This window comes from Crocodylus siamensis, chromosome 1, assembly GCF_052110815.1.
Source record: "Crocodylus siamensis isolate JL-2025a chromosome 1, ASM5211081v1, whole genome shotgun sequence".
NCBI lineage: Eukaryota > Metazoa > Chordata > Crocodylia > Crocodylidae > Crocodylus > Crocodylus siamensis.
In genome coordinates, this window is record NC_143395.1 from 226,279,651 (window position 1) to 226,301,905 (window position 22,255).

Sequence of the window (22,255 nt, forward strand, 5' to 3'; positions counted from 1 at the left end):
TAACTTTGCTTACAATGGGATAGGAGGGGATAGAAAGAACAGTTATAACAGACTAGCAGAGGTAATTTCACTAGCAGTAAGTTCTTCTTCCCTTAAAATAATATAATTGGTTTTCCCTCTAGTCATCTTTCAGAATGGAACCACACAGGAGGAAGATATAACAGAAGAGATAACAGTATTGGATATTCGTAGAGATACTGAGTGCAGGCAATTGCTCATGCAGCTAAGGCCTCAGAATTCATTTGAGTGTAATATAATGTTTGGGGGCTAGTTTGTCAGTCCAGGCTCATAGGAAATGGGAGTCATTAGTATGATAGTGCAATATTACGAATGCTTGTAACTCAGAATACATTTTTCTCACCCAGCACTCTGTTTATTATATGTTAAGTATCTTTATATCTTCTGGCTAAATAGTCTTCCTCATTATTACCAACACCTTTATTGTGCATCTTTTTCATGTTTCTTCTGGGATGATTCACTGCGTCTTGAAAGACTGTGTATTATGAAACACTGTGTAACCTAAGGACTTACTAAAGCACTGACATTTTAATTGTAAACAATTGCATTTTATTGGAGGTGCAGACCCTCTCATTTGTTATTATTTTTAAATGGTTTCTGAAAACAAATTAATTTCCTGTACAATTCTGAAGCCGGTGTGTTGAATATATTCAAATTACATGGCTGTTTGATTTTAAACATGCGGAAGGTGCTTCTGAATTTTAAAAATCAGTGCTGCTAAATTGTACAATGAAAATTTAACTGTTAGGTGTTTTCTGTTACGACTGATCGATTTGTGGTAGGGGGTATAAGTATAGCTACTCGGGCACCATCTCTTGGACATACCCTAAACTAGATAACTCATTGAGGGAGGGAAGGCAGTGATGCAGAGATATCTGAGCCAACTGTGATGGAGACATTTTTGCATGACCCCCGCACTTGGAGAAATTAACTTAAATACAGTACCGTGCAAGTGCAGCTATACTGTCGTTGGTTTGGGAGCTAGTTCAGGGATTTGCATGGTGCCACCTTACACTTTGTGGGCATACCATGAATTCCTTATATGGCCCTTACTTCTGTAGTATCTGAGAGCATCAGTATATCCTCACATCACTCTTGTAAATGTAGGGTAGGATTATCCCCATTTCACTAATGACATGAAACATAGGTATACGTAATGACTTAACCAGGATGATATACATTTTTGGCTGAAGATGGGAAGCAACTTAGTTCTCCCAAATCCTGAGTCTTGTCTTAACTGCCCTTCTTTTTGTGTGCACTGCAGTATGCTTCTCATCTTGTTACTGAATCCTGTTTTGGGGTCTACCATTTTTGTTGGAAATGTACTTACCTTTCTCTTCCCCCGTCTTATTGTTCACAATAAAATATTAAAATGTAAAGGTTAGAGCATGGAATTAGGAGTCTGGAGACCTGGGATTCTTTTTCTGGATCTTTCATTGAGCAGTCATTTAACCTTTGTCACATACCTTCCATCTGTTCAGTTAGGGCAATATTAATTTACCTTTCAACCTTCTTCACTGGAGGTGCAGAGAGAGTTTTTGATGTATTTTCAGTGTTGGCAACTGCAGGGTTTAACATCGTGGTATTAGGAAAATTTAATATGTTATATTTAGGCCCATGAGTCATGAAGGGATTTAAACATGTGTGTAGCAGTTGTTTGCTGTGGTCAGTTAGGTCTAAGCATGTGCTCAGGCATTTTCCTGTTTGTTGGTTGTGGCCCAAGTATAGTGATCCAAGTCTCTGATGTTAAGTGACCTGTTAAGTTTGTCTAGTTCTGTCATCATTACAGGAAGTTACAAGACAATTTTCTTTTTCAAAACTTCTTGGAAAAAAATAGCTTTGCAGCTAACTGATTTAGCCAAGCAGTGGGTGCTTCATTTTTGCCAATTGTGTTATCTTTAAGCCTTCATTTTAGGATTATGGGGGCATTGTGTATATTGCTAAGGCAAAGCGTGTGATAGTTTATTAGGTTCACCCCAGATAAACTTGCTCATTCAAATATGAGGCATAGGTGGGTATGTATAGACACAGCTGAACAGTGCTTGTTACTACTGGAATTTTGGGAGCAAGTTAAAAAACTCTCTTGACAATTCAGAGACCAAGATATAATCTTTGAAACAAAATTTAGCCTTATGTGAACAGGAACTTTTTCATGTTTTTAGCGTTTAAAGTGATATTGTAAAATTATCTTTATTTAATGTGAATATAGGTTTTTAAAGGGTAGGTCCAGTAAAAACTCAGTGTAACATGTCTCTTGTGCCTATTGGACAAAAAAAGTAATGTTGGTTCAAATTATAAATCAAATTTAGTCAAGAAGAGTAGTCCATAAATCAAATAACAAAGAAGAATTGTTTTGGTGCATTCTTGAAGATGTTATTTTTGTTCTTTCAGCGATCAATGGAACTTATTCAGTTACACCTCTAAGTATGATTTAATAATGCTTTAGGACACAGCATGATTAATGACTGACATGTTGGATAGCTTTTAAAAATAGTATAAGAAATTATGAAATGCTGCTACTAAATAAATGGTTACCAAGAAGAAAACAAAAATGCTGTAGAGGAGTATGTATCACCTTACAGTGTATTTATTTTTTGCACCACAGTAAAACATACCAGTAATTTCATTTTGTCATCTTGATTTTTAAATCTTTTAACAGACTATTAACCCTCATCACAAATTAACCTGGTTCTGAATGCAAGGTGGAAGAAGTGACATTGCAGCAATTATTTAAATAATACTGCCCTTCAACTGCAAAACAAGTATTCTTACCATCCATTAATCAGGGGAGGTAGGGTGAGCACTTTGGCAGATGGCTAAGGGCAAGCACCTGACAAATATCAACTGTCTTAATCAAGAATTGAAAACTGTAGACTTAGTGGATCAAGTAAACATTAATGATCACACTCTTGTTTTGAAGTGCAATGAGAGACAGAATTCACCTGTGACCTCCCCAGGATCCTCTCCACTTGCACAGAGGAGAAAACCCCTTCCAGACCCTCTACAGATCCCTCACCTTAGTCTCCCACCAGTGCCTCCCCGTTTGGATCTCATTCAGAAGGGAGTAGTACGGTCCCCTTGTGCCAGCCCCACTGGTTCACCAAAGGTAAATTCTGCTAAACTTGATTTCTTTTGTACTGAATTTTTTTTAATGATGCTTGCTTGCATGCTTGCTTGCCTTTTATAATATTTGACATGCATGGTATTATTTGTGATCGTTTGTTATGAGGTGTGGAACAGTTAGGTACCACCATAGCATCCCCTGTGTAGGCACAGTGTCCCCATATAGTTCAAATATGCCCCAGTTTAGTTGACAGGGACCTGATTGTTCCTTTGTCAATAGGAAGACTAATTGCTTTCAGTAGGCTTTAAATTAAGCCTCAAGACTGCCCCTTTTATATGACACTTTGTAGCTGATGCTAAACACACCTGACTACGTTACTTTAATGGCGATGTCACAAGTGATTAGCCCTGTGCCTACCTGTGACTATTAAAGCCATAGAGTTGACATCATTCCGAAGGACCAAGTCTCTCTAGTAACACTTGATTTGGAAAAAATAAATAGCAGTAAATGGTACTCTTGAACATGGATTTAAAAGGTTGTTATCTGAATTAAAATGTATGCTGTTCTCAAATCGTAATTTATACTCATTTTCACAGCATCCTGGCAAGAAACACTTATGCAAATATCCTTGCTATCAAAAGCTTAAGAGGTGATGCATTAGGACCTAGCCTTCACAGTGATGTAGAAGAGAAAACTATGATGCTCTATACATAATCGTTGTATGCAGTACCTTTTGACTAAAGGAAAGAAAAGAGGAAAAAAACCCCTCAATTATGGTTTTTAATCAAGTAAAGTTCAAAAGAAAACAAATACAAAACATCGTATTTAAGCATCCTGCATTTTCCCTTCTGAGATGACCATTTTGTTGTCAGTGGTACACAAATAAGTATGAATTAGTTTACCTTTTGGAAGCATGCCAGTGTGCATACATGCATTGTTAGTGTGTATGCCTGCCAGTAATTTTGCTTTATCAACATTTTGCTTGTATACTTGACATTCAACTTTGTTTTTAAATTAATTTGAATTCTGGAGACATATTACTTGGCCTGAACAACTGAGGTACAGAATGATATTTCCTCATACCTATCATTTTTAATTAACTGTCATTTAATTTAAAGCAGAGGAGGTCATGGTCTTAAAGCTAGCTTCCGTTCTGTCACTAACAGAAGCTCTGTAGTACAAAGGAAAGATATACTATTCCCCTTCTGTCAGTCTGTTGTCCCCTCCCCCCCCCCCCCCCCCCCCAACATTTGTCCTCCAGTTTTACAAATGGCAAACCAAAAAAATTACTACTATTTAATCAAAATACCACAAAGCTTGTAACCCCATGACTTGCTAGTAAAGATAGTAACACTGGAAAAGGATAAAAAATGTCTTTCCCTGCAAAGAAGACTAATGTATCAAAAAAGTTTGAAATCCTCCACAAAAAAACAGGCATTTATGCAGATACCCTTTCCTAGTCAGAAACTCAATTTTCCGTTGCATAATGGTCTTTGACGACTAAGTGTTGACCAGCCATACCTTCTTGCCTTTTGAAAAATGTCATGACTAGCATTTTTTTATTAACTACAAGTTAAATTTTAGCTTTTCACATTCTTACAGAATAGCAACCTTTTCATATAGGGTCTGTCTGGGTGCAACCCTGCATGCTGGATCAGCCCCATGTTCTGGATTCATCCATGGATGGGAGTCTGTGTTCTGGCCTAGCTCTCTGCACTGGTACAGTCTGACATATAGTGCCATGTCATCTGGCCTGTGGGACTCCCTGCGGGTTTGGAAATTTAGTGCTGGGGGAGCAGTGGCTGTGTTTTAATTGTAGTGGTTTTGGCCTCTGCTGCCATCATTCACCTGCTGCCCAAATCCCAGATTTGTGGGGAGCCCTGAGGGCCAGATGATGTAGCTCCACAGGCTGGGTACAATCCTCAGGCTGGACATTGAGCACTGCTGTCCTTAAAACAAATTAACACAAAGTGAAACCTATTTCCCTCTGTCTTTTGTTCCCCAATCATTGCTATTCCATGCTCTTTTACCCCCAGCCATCCACTCTCTCCCTTTTTCACTTTGTCATGTCACTTTTCAAATTGCCTTTTTCTGTAGTAGACATCTTAAATGCCTAAATATGCCCCAGAATTACCACTGTACAAAAAGCTTCAAGGGAGGCATTACAGAAAGTGGATCCAAAAATTTTGGGAAGATTCATCATCCAGCGCAAAATCAAACAAGCCTCCCGTGTTTTACTTAGTTTTGGTGGCATTGTCATTCCTCAGGCAATAATAGCTGTAGGGGCATGGTTTCTAAAGGGGAAAAAAATGTAGCCAAGAATCTGCTAGCTGGTAAAGAGAGTGGGTTTAGTCTTGGCCTAATCTGATGACACTTTAATCTCATAACCTTGGCAACATGTCTGCTTAGCCTTTGCCTGAAGTTTTCTGAAGCTGATCAGTAACCTCATATGAGGTGGGCATGCATGAACTTAATTTATTGGCTTCTGATTTTGTTTAGTCTTCTCCATGTATGGTGAGGAAACAAGATAAACCTCTTCCACCACCCCCGCCTCCCCTGCGAGATCCTCCACCTCCTCCACCTGAAAGACCCCCTCCATTTCCACCAGACAACAGGATAAGTAGACACTTCCATCATCCTGAAAGCGTGCCTTCCAGAGACCAGCCTATGCCCCTTGAAGGGTGGTGCCCCAGAGACGTATTTGGGACAAATCAGTTAGGTGGCTGTCGAATGGTATGTGACAGTTCCCCAAAACCAGGACTCATCGCAAGTTCAAACATAAATGGAAGACACAGTCGCATGAGTTCTGACCCTGGATTTCTGAGAAAACACAGACGCCATGATCTGCCTGTTGAAGGAGCCAAGGTAAGATGCTTGGCATATGGTGTGAACCCAATTTTATCAGCTGATCCCATATTGACTCTCTCATTGGTTAAAGTTTTAGTTCATTGGTGGTGTTTTGCTTCATTCTGTGCTTCCTGTTGATACTTAATACTAGAAGGGCTGTAAATAATTAAAGCATCATTAGACTTTGTAATTTAACGTAGCAGTTGATGAGGTTCTAAGTTTACGATTTAGTTTTAACGTGAAGCCATCACAAAAATGGCTGAGCAGGATGAATAATGTTAATTTGCTAAATGGAGCTGGTAAATGATCCTTATGGATGTTGCCATTCATAATTTTTGTTGTACGTTACTTGGGGCTGTATGGATAATGGCTGCTCCAGTCTTTTTACGTTAAATGAGATGGAGCTTTGGAACCATAGAATGTTATAAAATATATAAAATGTGTATATAATAAATGCACCTAGCTCACAATTTCACACATGAGCAAGTGGACAAAACTTCAATTTCAGGACCTCTAGACCTTGCCTGCTTGGAAGGAATTTTACTGTAATAATAACATATGCTTTTCAAGTGCTTTACCCAACAGAAGGCAAACAGGGTTCTTTGGATAGATGTGATAACTTTTATTACATGAAGTAAATAGTTGGAAAAATTGTTCTCCGCAAACTTCCGGGTGCAACACCCTTCTTCAGGCAAAAGGAGAGTCTTACTCAAGAGAATGAGTGCAAGTATGCCCAATACATCCAAAACTGTGCAAGTATGCCCAATACATCCAACAAAACTGAAGACTCTATAGCTGGGGTTTTGGGTTTTTTGTTTTCTTTTAGTACCACAGAATCTTTTACTTGGAGCATTGAAGTTGATTAGTGAGTCAAAGCCAAGTTATAGTTGACAGTTGTATGTTTTCAAAGTCGCTGCAGAAAGTACACAAAGCAGTGAAAACCTACTGAGATTCCCCACTGACATCTTAATGAAATCTTAACAGGAAGCAATATCCAACGTAGATTTTAAGTTACAGAATGGGCTTCGATTTCAACTACCTGTCATTTTTTTTTTTAAGCTACATAAAAGAAATGATCCATACTTACTGTGTCATTTGCAAGCATTCCAGAAAATAGTAATGAGAACAGGCTCATCTAAAGGCCAATAGTTAATATGTGAGGGAGAAGGTCAGATACAAGCTGTCTTGTAGAGTAAGCATCTCATACAAAGATTTCTGCTGTCCTCCTGCGTTAGAATTGCTTTTTTTCCCCTGATTCTCTTGAATTGATACTATTGTGGAATTCATCTTCTCTGGTGGTTAGATGTGGAATTTTTTGCAGATGTTTCAAAATAACAGCATTTATCTTCCCTGTGGACTGAATTTTAGTTGCTTGTCTGCAATTCATGTTCATGTCTGTGGCAGACATGCATGCACATTTGAAGGCAGTTTGGCCAGTGGCAAAGCTGTTTTATGTAACGTGTTTCCGGTGAATATAGAATACCAGACAGCCTTAGGGACTTAACCTGTTGACTCACGATACCTTGATATCTGTGGCAAATATATAGCAGGTCTGCTGTCAAAATCAATGTATATCGCTGTCACAAAACTTGCAGGAAGCCCAAGGTGACAGGCTGTTGGAGTATCCATTGTATTGTTTGGGGTTTTTTTTCTCTGTCACAGGTTACAGCTTTTAGAAATGCACAGTGGCATACTGCAGGAGAAGGAGTACATTATGCACATCTTTTTGCTTCCTTGCGGATTATAATATGATTTTGAGACCCGGACCTCCACTTCTGCATGTAGAAAATTGCCTGGGTGCTTGTATGTACCTGTGCTACTGGGTTTTACAAGTGCAGTTTAAAATAATGGTGCATATATAAGTGTTAGAATTTTTAAAGTGTGCTGTTGCAGGCTTTCTGACCCCTTCGATGTAGGTCCTGCCAAAATCCTGTGTAAATTATTACAGTCCTTGAGTAATTATCTGAAAAGATTAAGGAATTGCTTTCAAAATTAAGATGGCGCTAGAGTACTTTAGAGAAATAAAAGGAACTAGGATAATATTCCAGTAATTACTGGAGATCAACCGTAATACCATAAAAAATGAGAACTTTTTGGGTGCTTAAAATTATTCATCTGAGACTCTTTTTAAAGACTTTTTAATCAGTCTTTTTTTTTTTTTACTTTTTAGGTTGATGGAAATTTATTATATTTTTAATTAGGAAAATAATATTTTTTTTCTGAATGTTTGGTTTTCATTCCCTCATTTGCATTGTCATACCTAAAGCTCAACATCAAGGTAACAAACATGCCCTTCTTCAGCATGGGCTATTCCACTAATACTTCTGCCAGCAGACTATACATTCAATAAAACTCAAGGATTTTTAATACCCATAAAGATTTAATAATTTCTTGCCTAAGGGTTGTATCTTTGTATTTTAAAGCTATAGAATTTCCTCTTTAGAATTTTCAGTATTCTTTATTTATAAAAAGATACACAGGTTGAAAATCCTGTGAATGACTTAACGTTTCATAGCCAAAATAACAGCTGCTTTAGACTGGTATTGAATTTCACAGATTTCATAGACAGTAGGAGCTGGAAGGGACCTCGAGATCAGGTCCAACCCCCCTGCCATATGCAGGAAGCCTGCTAGGGTCAAATGACCAGCAAGATAAGCATCCAAACATTTTTTTCGAATGAATCCAGAGTAAGTGCTTGTGCCACCTCTGGTGGGGAGGGTGTTCCAGACCCTGGACACTCAGACTGTAAAAAAGGTTTTCCGTATGTCCAGTCTAAATCGGCCTTCCAGAAATTTGTCGCCATTAGACCTTGTTATCCCTTGTGTAAACAACCGCTCTCCCAGATCCTGGTGCACACCCCTTATATATCCATAGGCTGCCACCAAGTCAATCCTGAGCCTTCTGTTCTCCAGGCTGAAGTCCCATGTTCCTCAGCCTCTCCTTGTAAGGCTTTGACACTCTTAAAAATTTAGTTATGTCAGTTGGCTTCATATCAGGTCATTAAAGCTCTCTCCCCTTTCTCCTACAAATTTGCACCTGATTTTCTTGAAAATCCAGGAATCGTTTCTGTAAGTAGAAGGAAGATGAATTTAAAGCTTACCAAGAGTAAAACTACCATGGCATTAAAGATTCATAGATTCATAGATTCATAGATGCTAGGGTCGGAAGGGACCTCAATAGATCATCGAGTCCGACCCCCTGCATAAGCAGGAAAGAGTGCTGGGCCTACATTACCCCAGCTAGATACACATCCAACCTTCTCTTGAATACCCCCAGGGTAGGGGAGAGCACCACCTCCCTTGGGAGCCCGTTCCAGAGCTTGGCCACTGGAACTGTGAAGAAGTTCCTCCTAATATCTAATCTAAATCTGCTCTCCTCCAGCTTGTGGCCATTATTTCTTGTAACCCCCGGGGGCGCCTTGGTGAATAAATACTCACCAATTCCCTTCTGTGCCCCCCTGACGAACTTATAGGCAGCCACCAGGTCGCCTCTCAACCTTCTCTTGCGGAGGCTGAAAAGGTCCAGTTTCTCTAATCTCTCCTCATAGGGCTTGGCCTGCAGGCCCTTAACCATACGAGTGGCCCTTCTCTGGACCCTCTCCAGGTTATCCGCATCTTTCTTGAAGTGCGGCGCCCAGAATTGCACGCAGTACTCCAGCTGCGGTCTGACCAGCGCCCGATAGAGGGGAAGTATCACCTCCTTGGACTTATTTGTCATGCATCTGCTGATGCACGATAAAGTGCCATTGGCTTTTCTGATGGTTTCATCACACTGCCGACTCATGTTCATCTTGGAGTCTACTAGGACTCCAAGATCCCTTTCCACTTCCGTGCCACCCAGCAGGTCATTTCCTAGGCTGTAGGTGTGCTGGACATTTTTCCTCCCTAGATGCAGCACTTTGCATTTCTCCTTGTTGAACTGCATCCTGTTGTTTTCTGCCCACTTGTCTAACCTGTCCAGGTCTGCTTGCAGCTGTTCCCTGCCCTCCGGCATGTCCACTTCGCCCCATAGCTTAGTGTCATCTGCAAACTTGGACAGAGTACATTTCACCCCCTCGTCCAAGTCGCTGATGAAGACATTAAAGAGTATCGGTCCAAGCACCGAGCCCTGCGGGACCCCACTGCCCACACTCTTCCAGGTCGAAACCGACCCATCCACCACAACTCTCTGGGTGCGATACTGGATAGCTGTGGCCTGAGCTGAGAAAAATATTCCCAACTTCATTTTAATCAGTTTTATCAAGCAATTCAGTAATATTTCTTAGACCAGTCTATTAAATCTGAGCTGTACTTATCTTTGATTGGGAAAGAATATAACTTGTACAAAACAGGGAGAAAGAGTGGATATGTGGCTGAATCATTAGAATGGAAGCAAGGGATGTTTTCCCTCTCTTTGCTTTGTAGCCTTCAGCAAGTTATTTGACCTCTGTATCTCCATCTTAATATTTGTTGAATGGATTTTCTATCTGCTTCATAAGGGTGAAATATATTCATGCTGATCCTTGGCATGATCTGAAGAAACCGCTTTAGCAGTCCATCGATTTTGTTTATAATCTGAATTTCCTTTTCCCTCAGTATGCCAACCCTTAGATCTCACTAGAATTGTTTACAGTTCTTCAATTCTCAGTCATTTTAAGAAACTATAAGAAACTTACAGATCGGTAGCCAGGTTGCATGTTGTGCGTGTCCAGACTGATTGCTGGTAAGGTTGCCATTCTGTTGGACTTAGACTGCCAGTCAGAGTGAAAGTTCACTGTGTTAAGTTTTGGAGGGGCTATACACTGGCCTCTTTAACCAACCATCTCTTTTGTCCCTGTTTACATTTTAGTTTGGGTTAGAGATGTAGACCATTTGATTGAATGAAGCAATTCATGCTTCATTTCTGAGCAGCTGTTAGGTTGTCTGCAGATTCACGTGCATAGCATTGCATCTGTTCCAACGCTTGATTCATGTTTCTGCCTTTTTTAAATCAGTGGGATTCAAGAGCACAATGCCATGTTCAGGATTACCTTCAGTCCTCTAATAAATGTTACTGCTCTCTTCATATCATCCTTCTGCTGTGTGTCCATTAGTTTAGATTGTACATGCTTACGGGTTTAGTGGCAGGGGCAGACATGCCTTTTTTATTTTATTTTTTTTAAACTCTGGTTTGCACTAAACACACAAGAAATAATATAATATATAGATAGCAGTAGCCTAGTAATATTTTTGCCTGTTTTCAGGTATTCTCTAATGGCCACCTGGGAAGTGAAGAATATGATGTCCCTCCACGACTTTCACCTCCTCTTCCAGCTGTCTCCATGCTCTCTAGTATGAAGTAAGTTGTGGTTTTTCACTGGAAAAGAAATATATTAGTGACACAAACCAATGGCTTTGATTCTGCAACACTGTCATTAAATAAATAACCATGGTCTCCTGACCATAAACTTTAATGGGTTTTTACAAATGTAAAGTAAATTGCATTAATTAAATGGGAGCTTAATGTAATTTTATCCTATTGAATTCCCAACACACGTGAGCAAGTTGCTGAACCCTTGATTCCAAGAGAAGACCACGTTTCAGGGTAAGAGTTTGGGGCAAAGAGCATAATCCACGTGTTTGTATACACAGTCTAATCCAGCATGGATATCTGTTTTCAGCACTCGTGCTTCCATTTGGTACTTTACCTACAGTTGCTTCTTGCCAGAATGAAAAGGGGAAGGAAGAGAGGGATCCCATTCAAATGGAATTACTCCCTCTTCTCTTGCACTTCCACACTATGGCCTGAGGTTTTTGGGTCTTTTTGTTGTTTTTTTTACAAAGGGGGGGCAGGGAGAGCTTTGGCTTCCTGTGATTTAAAAAACCAGAAGCAAACACCAAAATTTGTAGGTAGTTAGAATTTATTGCATTATAATGATTGAGGTACTCGTAGACTTCCAAATTGCATTTAAATTGTAACTATATGAATAAACATTGTGCTCAACTGATGCATATTATGGCAGTGCCCTGCCCTTGCCCTTTGTTCCCAACCCACAATAAATTTACAGCTGTTCTACTTCTCCCAGAGCTTCAGTTTAGGCATGTGTGGGCAGTGGAGTGGAGAGAGTGCTCGGAAAAAGCCATGCCTCAGAGTGGGAAGGCCGGGGTGCCCTCCTGATTAGGAGGGGAAGCTTTAGGGAAAGTGTCCCCACCCATCTTCCTCAGATCCCTGGGCTTGAGAAGGCACAGGGGAAGCTGCTGTCCAGCTTATAGAATCATCAAACCATAGAAAGTTAGGGTTGGAAGGGACCTCAGGAAGTCATCTAGTCTAGGCTCCTGCTCAAAGCAGGGCCATCCTAGCCAAAGCTTTGTCTAGCTGTATTTTGTCTACCCGAAGGGAGTGGGCATACCCCTGTACCTCTTCCACCTTGCACAGAGCACCCAGCCCAGGGAGGGAAGCAGCTTGGCAGAGCTCCCAGTTCTGGTGAGCCACCGTGGCCAGCGGAGCCAGGCCCTGCCAGCCTTCCCCAATCTGCCACCGCACCCTGCGGGCCTGAAGCTGAGGACACAAGGGAGAGGTACCCATGCTTGCTCTATACTGCAGCAGCATGGGTGCTGCTGATGCCAGGCTGTGGAAAAGTGAATCCCCCCAGATAAGGGACTCCCTGCCATTACAGAGGAATTGGGCAGCCAGCAGCTTGCAGGTTTTTACTTTTGTGAGAGAAACTGTTAGTGGAGATCTTCCAGTTGTCAACCTACAAGGTTTTTCTCTTGGAGCAGGCGTGTTTTCTCCAAAAGAAATTGAATGAATGCTTGTATCATCCTACTTTCTACTGGGAGAGTGGCAGTTCTCCTGGTAGGAATGTAACACCTCTACCTAGCCTGCAGCAGCTCAGGTGGACAAAGCAATACAGTTGACTTCTGCAAACCAGTTGGATTCTTTCTTGTTAGATCTACTTATAAAACTGTATTTTAATGCTAAATGGTGACACATTGAAACTGCTTGATGTTTGCAGATTCCAGTTTTTATTTCAGGTGAACTTTATGGACTGTTCCTACAGTCTGTAGAATCAACTGTGTACTTCAATATATGTATATGTGAATGTGTACACACCTCCACATATTGTGTTTATTTAAAACTCCGGTGAGGCACCACTCATAGCAGTGCAATAGACATTAAATATAAATGTTTAACTGAGCCAGAAATTGGATGTAGGCGCAGTTTGATTATCAGAAATTTTTGAATTAATTTTAACCTGACCTGCAATAAAAATACATCACTTTAGTAATCTCAGTGGAAAATTGAATTAATTATTCCCATAGGAAAAAAAAATGTCCCTTTTTCTTTCCTGCTTCCTTTCTCTCTTTGCTCCACACCTCCCCCCACCTCCCCCTGGCTGGATGCAGTCACCTTCGTTTGTGATGTCGAACAGCATTCCCATATAAAACTTCCACTTTGTGGTACTACATTTTTCCATCCAGAAAACATTTTTTGCAGAAAAATCCTATGTTTTGATTTTTCTTTATCTTATTTCTTGATTTAAAAGAAAAACAAAAAACACACAAATTTATATTACACCCTTGCCCTCATGCTTCCCCTACCTAATACAAAAGTTTGCAAGCACCAAAATAAGGAAATTCAAAATATCTATCTGTATAGGAATTGCAACTCTGCCCCATAGCTTTGTTGGTAAAGCAAAAAACACCTTGTAAGGTGATAGAAAATGCTACATCTGTGCTATTTCAAATAGATCCATTTAAAGGTCTTGCTGCCAATAGATAAATACCTTATTAGTCTAGGCTAAGTCTTGGCTAAGTGTATGGGGGGGTGGTGCTCAAATTTGTTTCTGCACTTTAAAACTAATCAGCTTAATGAGCTTGAACTATATTTGCAACAACTACAGAAATTGCTTTGGAGCAGGCACCCTGGATAATATTCAGCATGATGTAATTTAAAATGACAGAGGGCATATTTTAGCAGATGCTTTCCTCTTTCAGATTGAGTGCATTTAGCGCCCTCATACTCACGTCAGACTGTTTTCTGTGCTTGTTCAGTGAGATTCTCATGTCTGTAATTGTTTTATCCTAATCTAATCTAGATCCCCCCTCCTTGCGCCTCTACTGAGTAATGGCAATTAGGCCACTTTTTACAGAACTTATTACCCTTTAATGATTTTTACAGAAGTAATCCCTGTATTGGAACTGAATATATATATATAGGATGCCTCAGGATGAAAGAGTTGTGCCAAATGTTTCTCACTTGAAATATCATGCATTTGTGTAGATTTAAGTAAATACTTGCTGAAAAAAGAGCATGTCTTAAGTCTCAAGTAACATGTATAAAATCATTACTCTTCATTTCTGGCAAAATAGTGCTTGTGTTATTTTAAAAATTAACTGAATTTTAAAACTATTTAGTAATAATGGAAAATGGGTTTTAGGGATAAAAGTAATCAGTTTAGGCTCCTGTAGGCTCTATCCCAAAAACAGATTAATAGATTCATAGATGCTAAAGTCAGAAGGGACTTCAGCAGATCATTGAGTCCGACACCCTGCCTGGACAGGAAAGAGTGCCTGTCCAGCCTTCTCTTAAAGACCCCCAAGGTAGGAGAGAGCACCACCTGCCTTGGAAGCCCATTCCAAATGTTGGCCGCCCTTACTGTGAAAAAGTTTTGCCTGATGTCCAGCCTAAGTCTGCTCTTTGTCAGTTTGTTACCATTGTTCCTTGTTGCACCAAGAGGTGCCCTGGTGAAGAGAGCATTTCCGATCCCTTGCTGTGTGGTTTATGAAAATGAGTACTTGCTGGGAGCTAAGCCCAGTGATTTAATTCAGTAGTTCATGTAAAGACACAAAAAGGAATAAAATAAGCTGCTATTTTTTAAGTTGCATACACTTTGGGGAGGTTATCTCCAGGTAGTTTTGTGCACTCTGTCATTGTCAGAATTCAGAAATGCATTTTAGAATAAGTTCTGTAGAAAGACCTCTAACAATGCTGTAAAGTTTTGATTGAAGGACTTTTTTATTTTCCCGTCCCTATTTTTCTTGCTGTGGCCTATCATAACAGTTGCTCTCCAGTTTGACATTTGCATGTGTCCTGTTAATTTGATTTCATAGTATGTCCTTTATCTTCTTACCAAATCTTGTGCAGTCTCTTGCCATTTAAGCAAGCAGATTTGCCTTTCTATTTCAAAAGCATATCCCTGCATAATTAATTAAAATCATTCTCCCACTAATGGCATGCTCACTAAGCACGTGATTTATATTAATTTGTGTGGTCTTCAGTGTCACTGAATTGCTGACCCAGGCTAGGAACAGAAATTACAAATAAACCAGTATAAATGATTGGAAACCAGGTCAAGTCTAATGCAACAGAAATTTTATGCACATAAACTGCTTTTAAAATGGCCACAACTAGTTTAAGATAAACCTGGATGGATCTAGTATCAGACATAACTGATCTAGGTTAAATTGGTTTGTTGAACTTCTGTCCAAGATCCTCTCCAGATTCAAGTTAATTCACAGTTCCCCAGTATCCTAGGATGCTTTATCTTCCCTGCAAGCCCCCAACTTGCAGGGTGGGCATGCAAGCTTTGGCCCAAGCAGTCTGCTCCAGCAGAGCAGGGAAGCTTGCTCTAGTACCCCTGGCTATTGGTCTGGGCCACTGCATGCATGTGGATGCATTTCTAGAATCAAAAGTGAATATCTGTTCACCTACTTATTGGTTCAGTCTGTGTAGCCTTAGACCAACCTACAAAGATTGAATTGATTCAGCCTTGGGCTTTTTGACTCGGTTCTTAGCCCCCAAGTGCAAAAATTATTATACTTTTGGTATTAGACTGTTCAGTACCCATATGCTTGTACAGATCCCTTTTTTTTTTTCCTTAAGCAGTTGTTATTAAATGTTTATTTTGCTCCTGGAAAAAGAAAGGAGAAATGATTTTCAAGCTGAACTGAGTTTACCTCCAGTTACCATACCACATGAGGCATAAGTTTCCTTACCATATATGAGTAGGTCTGACTTTGCCCTTTCAGCAAAATGAGCTTCTCAACTCAAATATTTTGAATACCACAGCTAAAATCTCTGAAAGTCCCATTTTTGCATGCATAAAGAAGTGTGAAGAACTTTGAATTTCTTGTAGCTGTGTGTTTTATGACTATATCTGGCATGTCTAGTTGCTTGATAGCACTAAATAAAATAGCACAGTACTGTGTATATTTCCCCCCACTATACTCCCTTTTCCCCATTGTTTTATGTGAAAATATGCTTTCAGGAGGATGCCTGGCCACATTGAAATAAATAGGAGTTTTGCGTTTGATTGGAGCCACAAGTTCTCCATTAATCTGCTATGGTTTTCCTCACAGTGGTATTGGAGGCTGCAGGAGGCTAAGCATTGTGGCCCTGATCCAACAAAGAACTGCTTCATTCCTTGTGGGCACCTATAGACATGCAGTGAGACTGTGCTGACACGCTGTAATTACTGTGCTCCAGCACCGTGTGTATCAGCATCCCCGCACTGAAAAATGGTAGCAGGGGCATTTTAACAAAAGCTTGCTTAATAAGCTTGAGTTAAAGTGCCCCCACCACTGTTTTTCAGCTCGGGGATGCTGATGCATATGATGTTCCAGGCAGTTTTAATTAGAGCAGCTCCAAGAGCCACTCTGATTCAAGCACTTTGCCTCTCCCCACTCCCACTCCCAGAGCATGTGTATAAGCACCCTGGATGTCTGAAGAGTCCCAGCATTGTTTGGCTGTATCAGGGCCAGAGTGCTCAGACACTTGCAGAATCAAGTGTATATACCCAAGATTTATGGAACACTCAACTGATAAATAAGAAGAGAGGATCCCTGCTCCCAGGTGTTGCAGTGTAAATGATTGCAAACTGTCATTCTGCTCAGAGGTAAACTTGAGATGGACTCAAAGTGACTTGACAGCTACTGACAAAAAAAAACCCATTTTGATTTTATATATTTCCCTGTTTTGCCTTTGGCCCTCAATACTCTTCATGAATCATGCCTCAATAGAAAAGAGAGAGATTGACATCTGGCTACTTTTCAGCTAGCCAGAAAATATTGAAACACCATTTATCAGGATCTGATTCACACTTTTTAAATTTAACACGCTGCCAAATATGGGGAAAATATTATAGAAATGGATTTTGTTGTCTATTCCCTTGGTTTCTCTCTGCTGGCATACCGATGTTTCCAGAACTTCACAGTAGTAATAATTTTGTTTTTAAAAATGTAACAACTGAATGTAAACTTTAAAAATAAAACCCCTGGGTTTGTTTGTTCTGTTGGGTTTTTTGAAATCTTGAGTATTTCATGCTGTTAAGCTTTATATGTGTTTTTTAACTGCAGAATTATTTTAAAATATCTGAAAAATTCTACTTGAAGAATGTAATCAGAAAACTTGCCTAAAGTTGCAAGAGAATAAGTTTTAATTGTTTCAAACAAGTCCCTAGAAAATATCCATATTATAAAATCCAACTCTTTTGCACTTGCATTTATTTATGAAACAAGACAATTTTTTTTGCCTAGCCATTACAAACTCTATTGAAGAATTTGCCTGTTTAGTTTCTTCTATGTTTACCTCAATACACTGGTATTATGCTAATGGAAAAATAATGAAGGTATAACAATACACAATTCTGTCCTCAAGAACTTAAGAATAGAGTTCCATTTAATCAGAACAGAATTTGAAATCTGCCATAGAATTTTTTTTCCCCATAAAACATTCTTTGTTAATTTACAGTACAACAGAAATGAAGGAAGAGATGAATATTAAAATTATTGTACACAGTATAAACCAGAAAGCCAATGCTATTTCTTAAAAGAATGATTTGCAAACAATTAATATAAGCATGATGCATATGTGATAATTTATGGCTCTCATGGAGGATGTTAGTTAAAAAAATAAAATTGAACCATTTAGTGCTTTGCACATTGAAAACCCTTTATAAACATCACACGTCATGCAGTTGTTAGGCAAGTATCTTTATTTTAAGGATGGAGAAATTGAGATCTAGCTTAAAGGATTTGTAAAGCATAGCCAGGCCTAGCGTCCCAAGCCTTTGGGAACTCATGTCTAGTAACTTCTTTAATCATGAGACCTGTCCTGCCTTTCAGCCTTGTGACAGGATGTTATGAACTTACTGTGACTCTGTAGATATTAGTCTTGCTATGAAACCCATTACTTCCCTCCCAATGTGATGTCCACAACAGCTTGCCAAAACTCCCAGCGGTAGATTTAATAAACCGGTCTAGGGGTGCCAGGCTGCACTTGATGGTGCAGATGGGATGGGGGAGTGGTGTCTGGGAGCAGGAAGGACAGGCTGGTGTGGGATCATGGATCAGTGACAGTATGGGGCCATGGCCCAGGGCAGAGCCATGATCCACTCCCCACATAGCCCTGCACTAGGGGTATGTTGGGCGCAGGGCAGACGGTCTGGGTACCTGGGCAGTGGGGCCGCATCTAGGGCTGGCAGTGACACTGGCAGCGGCAGCCAGAAGGAGCCACTGCCACCAGGGCTGCTTGTGCCACACCAGCCCTGCAGTGGGACCTTCTGCATGCGCCACAGCCTGGGCTGCCCCTCATGATTGGGCCAGGCAGGACCAAGGGACCCGTTGTGGGCTGGATAAAATCCCTTGGCAGCTGGTTCCGGCCTGTGGGCCATAATTTACCCACTCCTCAAGTAGACTCTATCCCAGTAAGTACTGGACATCCCCAAGCTAGATGCTTGCTTTTCAAACCACAGTGTTTGTAAGAGTTAAGTGTGCAACTCAATGATTTTTAAGGTTACATATAACTTTATCTTCAGAGTAGCCTGGGCTGCAAGCTGGGAGTTACCTGCTGGTCCACAAAAGTGAGAGAAACTTTCCTCATCCTTCTGTTACATTTTACATCTCTTCTGATGGGCAGAGGACAGTGACACAAATCTCTTGTCAATTTAACTATGAATATGAAATCAAAGATGGAAAAAGTAAATGCAGCCTGAACTGTATTTAGAAAAGGCCTTTTGCTCCCTCTACAGAAGGTGGTTGAAAACTGCAATACAAACCATTACAAAATTCAGTTCTATAAACCTTCTGTCTTTTTAATAGATATGTTTTGCGTAACTGTGTGTTCACAAAAGAAATTGAATTCCTGTCCTTCGCAAGCTTGTTTTTTGAAGCCAAAAGTATATTATTGGGTTTAGGAAAGAGAAATTACAAGAATGTAGAGAGCTCCAGACTTTGAATATATTCAAACAAAAGCAGTGCATGCATCATTCCAGTTCAGCAGTCCTTTCCTTCCTTTTGGATATTTTACAGATTTGTGATCTGCTAGCATCTCTAGTGGCCACCTTTGCTGCTTTTTTTAATGGAGTTCTATAATCTTGTGACACCATGCGGTATATGTTCTTTTTTTATCCTTCAAGTTGTATGCTTCAATACTTTGTTTCTTGTAAAAATAAGATGTATATAGCCTTGTAGCAAATTCAGTTCACTTCTCTTCCCATAATATAAGTACCAAAATAACTAACTACAGGGAAACAAAAATGATGCCATCTCCCTTTTTAGGTTCAGGTCTCTTCATGACCCGTAACTCTCCTCAAAAGTCCTATTTAAGCAGATTTCCCTTGAAGTGTGGTATGTAGGTCAAAAGCTTTGGGTAGATTCAAACCACATGGTTATACAAAAGCATCAAAGTTATGAACATTACATTATGCTTATTTAACCTAAATTTAACTGCACTCTTTTTTTTTGCTTAAAACACTAACCCTGATTCACTGCATGACATTTCAGAACTTGGCATCCAACTTTTACATCTCTGTTATTCAGTTAATTTAAGAATTTAACTTTGGTCTATGAAGTTAGACACCTGAAATATATTAGGTTCTTGATTTGAATGTCACTGTTCCTGTGCAAGAGGTTTTGTGAGTTTCTTGCTCATTGTAATCATTCTAAACATAGGTTTACATTAACGGGGGATAAAAAGTTGTATTCTACAGGATCATTGCTTCCTTGGGACAAAATTTAATATTCGTCTTATTTGCAAGGATTTTTCTCTCTTAACAGTGTCACTTTGCACTGAAATTTGCTAATAGGCTTATATATTTTGTATAAAAATTATTTTCACTTGAGTGTATGGTTAGGGAGGAGGGATGCTTTCTAAAGGCAAACTTCATAGTTCCCAAAGCCAACTACAAGGAAAATGGGAGTCAAGTATATAGAAAGAAGCAAATCTCTTTCCTAGGCAGTGGTTGCTCTTGCAACTTCAGCTGTTGCTTTATCTGGTTTGTTCATCTCTGGTTTGGGAAGAGATTTGTTGGAAGTACCTACCATTCCTTCCCAACCCTCTTTGATGGTACACACAGTGACTGTATTGACCCGGAATTTGCAGACAGCAAGCAGTATATGCTCTGCGAAAGGACTTGCTTCTAATTCTGTATCTACGTATGTTATTTACATAGATGTTACCTCTCTTCTGGGGTTACACCATGTCCTAGTAATAATCTCGACAGTTGTCTAAGAAAAAAATGACAGTTCAAGATATAAATCAAAGAAAATAACCCAAGACCAATACATAAAGGTCGCAATGCTAAAATCGGATATCGCTGGTTCCATAGAGAGCCTTAGCTTTCAAACACGTCGCTGTCCTATTGTAAACTTTTATGGAGGCTTTTAGGAAAATACAAAGAGAATACGCTTCTTAGATATGTTTATATACTCAATCTGTTCAGTTCTTTGTCTTCTACTCTGATAAAATAGGTTTCTGGTGGTTAAAAGTTAACTGCCCGCTGCTCTTGTACATCCTTGCTAATGGATGACAAGAGAAAGGACACTAATTTCATAGTTTTATTAAGCTTGACTGGAAAGTCTTCTTTCACCTTCAAAGTGGAAAACGCATACTGAGGATATTTATAAGAAACTGTTGTCTTGTTTCGCATTTGATTGAACATGATTCTGTTGCTAGATTTGTTCTTTCTCTCTCTTTCTCTAGGTGCCCTATTTCTATATCAAATTCCGTCTCTGAGAAATCAAGGGAACATGGAGCTGATGATGACGAGTACAAGATTCCTTCATCCCATCCTGTAACCTTGTCACAACCACTTCATTGTCAGAATATAAAGCCTGTTACTCGGTAAGGTCTTGTGCATATTTGCTATTCATATGCTACTTTGGAGAGTAGAGGATACTTATTTGAGAGGGGAATTCCCTCCTCCCCTCCCCCCCCATTGATGTAAACTTTTTAGTAATCATGGTTAAGCTGCTTGCCTTCTAAAAATGTTGACTATTTCCGTGACCTCTTCTGCCGAACTTGAGGGAGTATGAAACCCATTAAGTTATCTGCAGGTCACCATATTTGTACCTGTGTGGTTCATAACTTATTAGCCTTGTTATGTTGCCACTGCATTCAGTGCTTTTTTCCTTTTTAATTTGAGGTTTTCAGAGCTGTCTCAAGTATTTAGCCATATATTTATTATTAATTGCAGGCAACACTTAAACTCCCAGGGTGGGTCCCCATGTGCAGGGCTGTGCACTTGTAGAGGCACAAATAGCAGCGGCACAAATTTGTGCCACTGTTTTGTGCCCCATTGCATACCTCTACACATGTACTCTGGTGCACAGCAGATTACCCTGGGTGAAGGTATTACCTGGTATCGTGGTTCAGCAGGGGTTGGCAGCCAGAGTGTTGCTCTGGGTGGCCAGCCCTCCATTTGGTCCAGCACATGCTACCGATACTGCTCTGTGCTGTTTTTTTGGTACTGGGATTTCTTGGTAGCAAATTTTGCTATGAACATGTTTTCACATTTCTCATGTGCAGTTTGTGGCACCACAAAGTGGTTTGCAACACCAGAAACTGCATCCCCCTGGACATGAAAATCCACCCCCAGAGTCAGGTTTAAAAATTTCAGCTTTTGACATTTTGATTAATCCTTTCTCAGAAGAAATAAAAGGTAGAAAAACAACCAAATCATTGGACAGTGACTATAAAAAATAAAATTGTGCTTATGAACATTTTTCTTCTTTCCTTGGCTTGCATGTAACAGCTGATTTAAACCTTTAAAGCCCTTTTTTACATGGGCTTTCGTGTGAGACTTTCTTTGTTCACCAAACTCTTCTGCTGTCCAAAAATACATCAAGATACTAGCAATTGTAGGGACTTTGCCTTTTCTTTCAAAATGTTATGTCAGTCACCAAGAGCAATAAAACCAAGCTTATCCCCTCATCTCACAATTAGCAAACTGCTTTACACGTTTAATCAAAGTATGTTAGGGTAGCCTAGGTCAAATGGCACATTCTTGCTGCTTCTTGGGTCCAAGTTATTAAATTTCTTGGACGTAGATGCTGTTATTAACAGAAATGCTGACCCAAACTTTGCACA

General features: G+C 39.8%; 1 protein-coding gene across 1 annotated transcript in view; it reads left to right on the forward strand.

The window, feature by feature from the left end:
- The window catches only part of CBLB (Cbl proto-oncogene B), a 175,440-nt gene that overhangs the window by 133,544 nt on the left and 19,641 nt on the right, over nucleotides 1–22,255 (forward strand). Inside the window, exons 11-14 of the mRNA XM_090058252.1 lie at nucleotides 2,939–3,124; nucleotides 5,582–5,947; nucleotides 11,151–11,245; nucleotides 20,870–21,010. Coding sequence (XP_089914378.1) covers nucleotides 2,939–3,124; nucleotides 5,582–5,947; nucleotides 11,151–11,245; nucleotides 20,870–21,010 — 788 coding nt within the window. The remainder of the gene's footprint in view (nucleotides 1–2,938; nucleotides 3,125–5,581; nucleotides 5,948–11,150; nucleotides 11,246–20,869; nucleotides 21,011–22,255) is intronic.